This window comes from Lathyrus oleraceus, chromosome 2 (genome assembly GCF_024323335.1).
Source record: "Lathyrus oleraceus cultivar Zhongwan6 chromosome 2, CAAS_Psat_ZW6_1.0, whole genome shotgun sequence".
In the NCBI taxonomy this organism is placed as follows: Eukaryota; Viridiplantae; Streptophyta; class Magnoliopsida; order Fabales; family Fabaceae; genus Lathyrus; species Lathyrus oleraceus.
This window is the reverse complement of record NC_066580.1, coordinates 47,903,553-47,906,237: the sequence shown is the minus strand read 5'-3', so window position 1 is coordinate 47,906,237 and position 2,685 is coordinate 47,903,553. Positions and strand designations below refer to the sequence as shown.

At 30.6% G+C, this 2,685-nt stretch overlaps 1 protein-coding gene across 1 annotated transcript; it reads left to right on the top strand.

Moving 5' to 3' along the window:
- Positions 1-674: 674 nt before the first annotated feature.
- On the top strand, positions 675-2,411 carry LOC127121876 (ankyrin repeat-containing protein NPR4; the record flags this gene model as incomplete). Its single annotated transcript, XM_051052307.1, has 4 exons — positions 675-996; positions 1,076-1,622; positions 1,715-1,773; positions 1,846-2,411. Coding segments are annotated over 4 exons (1,494 nt in total), but the record flags the coding sequence as incomplete, so codon positions are not given.
- Between the last annotated feature and the right edge of the window lie 274 nt (positions 2,412-2,685).

The window sequence follows — 2,685 nt, the reverse complement described above, 5'->3', positions numbered from 1 at the left end:
TATTTATCTAGAATTCAATCCTTCTTCTCACCATCATCGGCACTTACGGAGGCACGGTGGATGCCATATGTTCATTGTTAACTCTACTGATGTTGGCCCCTCACAGTCACAAGAAAGTCACGATGGTGACTATTATGTTGGATGATAAAGTGTGTCCCTCTCGGATGACTATGACTTCTTTTTATATTGATTCTTCTAATAGTGGATGTGAGACAATGACCTTGAATACCATTTAATCAACATTATGGACGTTCAAGAGCAATCATTCGCTAGTTAGTGCAATGGAAGAACATCTTTAAACAAGTTGACGTCACGTTGATCAATACCTAGAAAATCATGTTTGGGACATCTCAATCATATACTCCCTCCGTTTTAGAAAAAAAAATTATACCACAATATAAGTTACTTTACATTACCAATGAATAATTAATGCTATTTTTCCTATTATACCCTCAAAAAGTTTATTATTCTCTTTCTTTTCAATTATATAAATTTATCTTTCCTATATCATTAATGAAGGACAATTCTGTAAAAACATTCATAATTTCTCATTTTCATACAACAATCATTATTTTTCCTGAAAAAATAATCTATAAGGGTTCTGATGATGAAGCTGAACCCTCTAAAGTGACTCATGTCATTGAAAAATGTTGCAAATTTGATAATCAAATTAATTTGTGAAACTAGAGAATGGTGAAGGCAACAATATGTTTCATGAGATAATGTCTTGTGACAAGAGAAATATTGTTGGGAATATGATTTTCAAAGTTTATGAAGAATATAAAACTAAAGATTGCTCTGGGAAATCATTGTCAAATAGTTGTTATGAATATGTGACAGATATTGTTAATCATGAAAAGAAAACAACACTTTATCTTCCAGTGGAAAATGGAAACAAGGATGTTGTTGAAGTAATATTAGAAAAGTGTGGAAGGAATGATAATATGCGAATGAGATTATCACTTTTGATAGCAGCAATAATGATTCATAATCAAGGTTTCCTCTTCATTGCATATTTACATAGCTAGATGATAATATTAGAGAATATTAGCTAATATTTATGTTTATGTTATAGAAATATTGAAGATGATAATAAAAAAGAATTCAACTTGGATCCATTCAATGGATAAACATGACATGTTTCCTCCTCATTATGCTGCATCTATAGGTTACCTTGAAGGTGTTGATTTATTACTTGGATTATGTAAATGTTGCACCATTCAAAGGGACAAATATGGTTATTTCCCAATCCATCTAGCATCTTATGGAGGCCATGTGAAAGTAGTGAAGAAATTGTTACAATATTGTCCAGATCCAACAAAGATGCTTGACACTTCACATGAGCGTAATATTCTTCACATTGCAGCAAAACATGGAAAATATGAGGTAGTATGCTACATATTAGAAAGTGAAATTCCTCAACACCATAAGCTAATAAATCTAAAAGACAAAAATGGAGATACCACTTTGCATTTGGCCGCAAGATCATTGCATCCCACAATTGTATACTACTTAGTTAACCAAAATAACAAAAAGGTGGATCTCGATTTGGTTAACAAAAACAACGAAACGACTCTTGACATTGTTAGTTCACATTACGAGCTTGATAAATCGTCTTTGAGATAGGAAAGTTTTATCATTCATTTAATTATTCTCAAACACTAACAAATTATAATTTAAAAATACTTAGCAATTTTTAATGTTTGTAATATTTACAGCATCTTACATGGACCGCACTTAAATCTACAGGAGCAAAGCAAAGTTCAAGGAAAGGTAGACTCCATATTGAATCTAAACAAAGAAAGAATGATCAAAGTAAAAGCAAAAACTTAAACCATGTAAAAGAAAACCAACAAAGTGAGAAAGAGAGTAAAGAAAAAGAGAAAGCTTTAGAAATATATCAGGACAAATTAGAAAACCTCACAATTGTTTCAACCCTTATAGTCACAACATCAGTAACAACATGTTTAGCCATTCCAGGCGAAGCAGAAGGAGAAGCGCATAACTTAAAACATACAATGTTTCATTTTTTTATCATCTTCATCACAATATCATTGTTCGGTTCCATTAGTGCTACAATCATACTCTTTTGGACAACACTTGGATTAAATGAATTGGTGTCTTTCACTCTCAAGATTGTGATGCCACTTCTTGGAATCGCTCTCATTTCATTATCTTTAACTTTCATAACTGGTCTATACACTGTCATCAGTAAACTTTGTTTGTTGGCCAATGTGTTTTTGGTTATGACAATGATATTTATTATCATTGTTGTTTTTCTATACATACTCCATTTCCTTCCATCATCATCAACTATAAAGCCTTTGCGATACATTTCACACTACCCTTTTGTTTTTTTAGCCTCGCGTACTAAGACTAAAAATTATCAAGACATTAATCCATGGGGTTAGTATAGGTTAATACTGATGTGAATTGTGGCTACTGGGGTTTCATCATGTCACTTTTGTTAATCATCCCCAAATATGTATGTTTCTCTTGTGTTATCAATAAATGCCAACAAATATTTATTCATAACAATGCTGGTTTTAGAAATGATATATTATACTCCACTTTAGATTTATTGATGGAATATATATATATATATATATATATATATATATATATATATATATATATATATATATATATATATATATATATATATATATATATATATATATATAT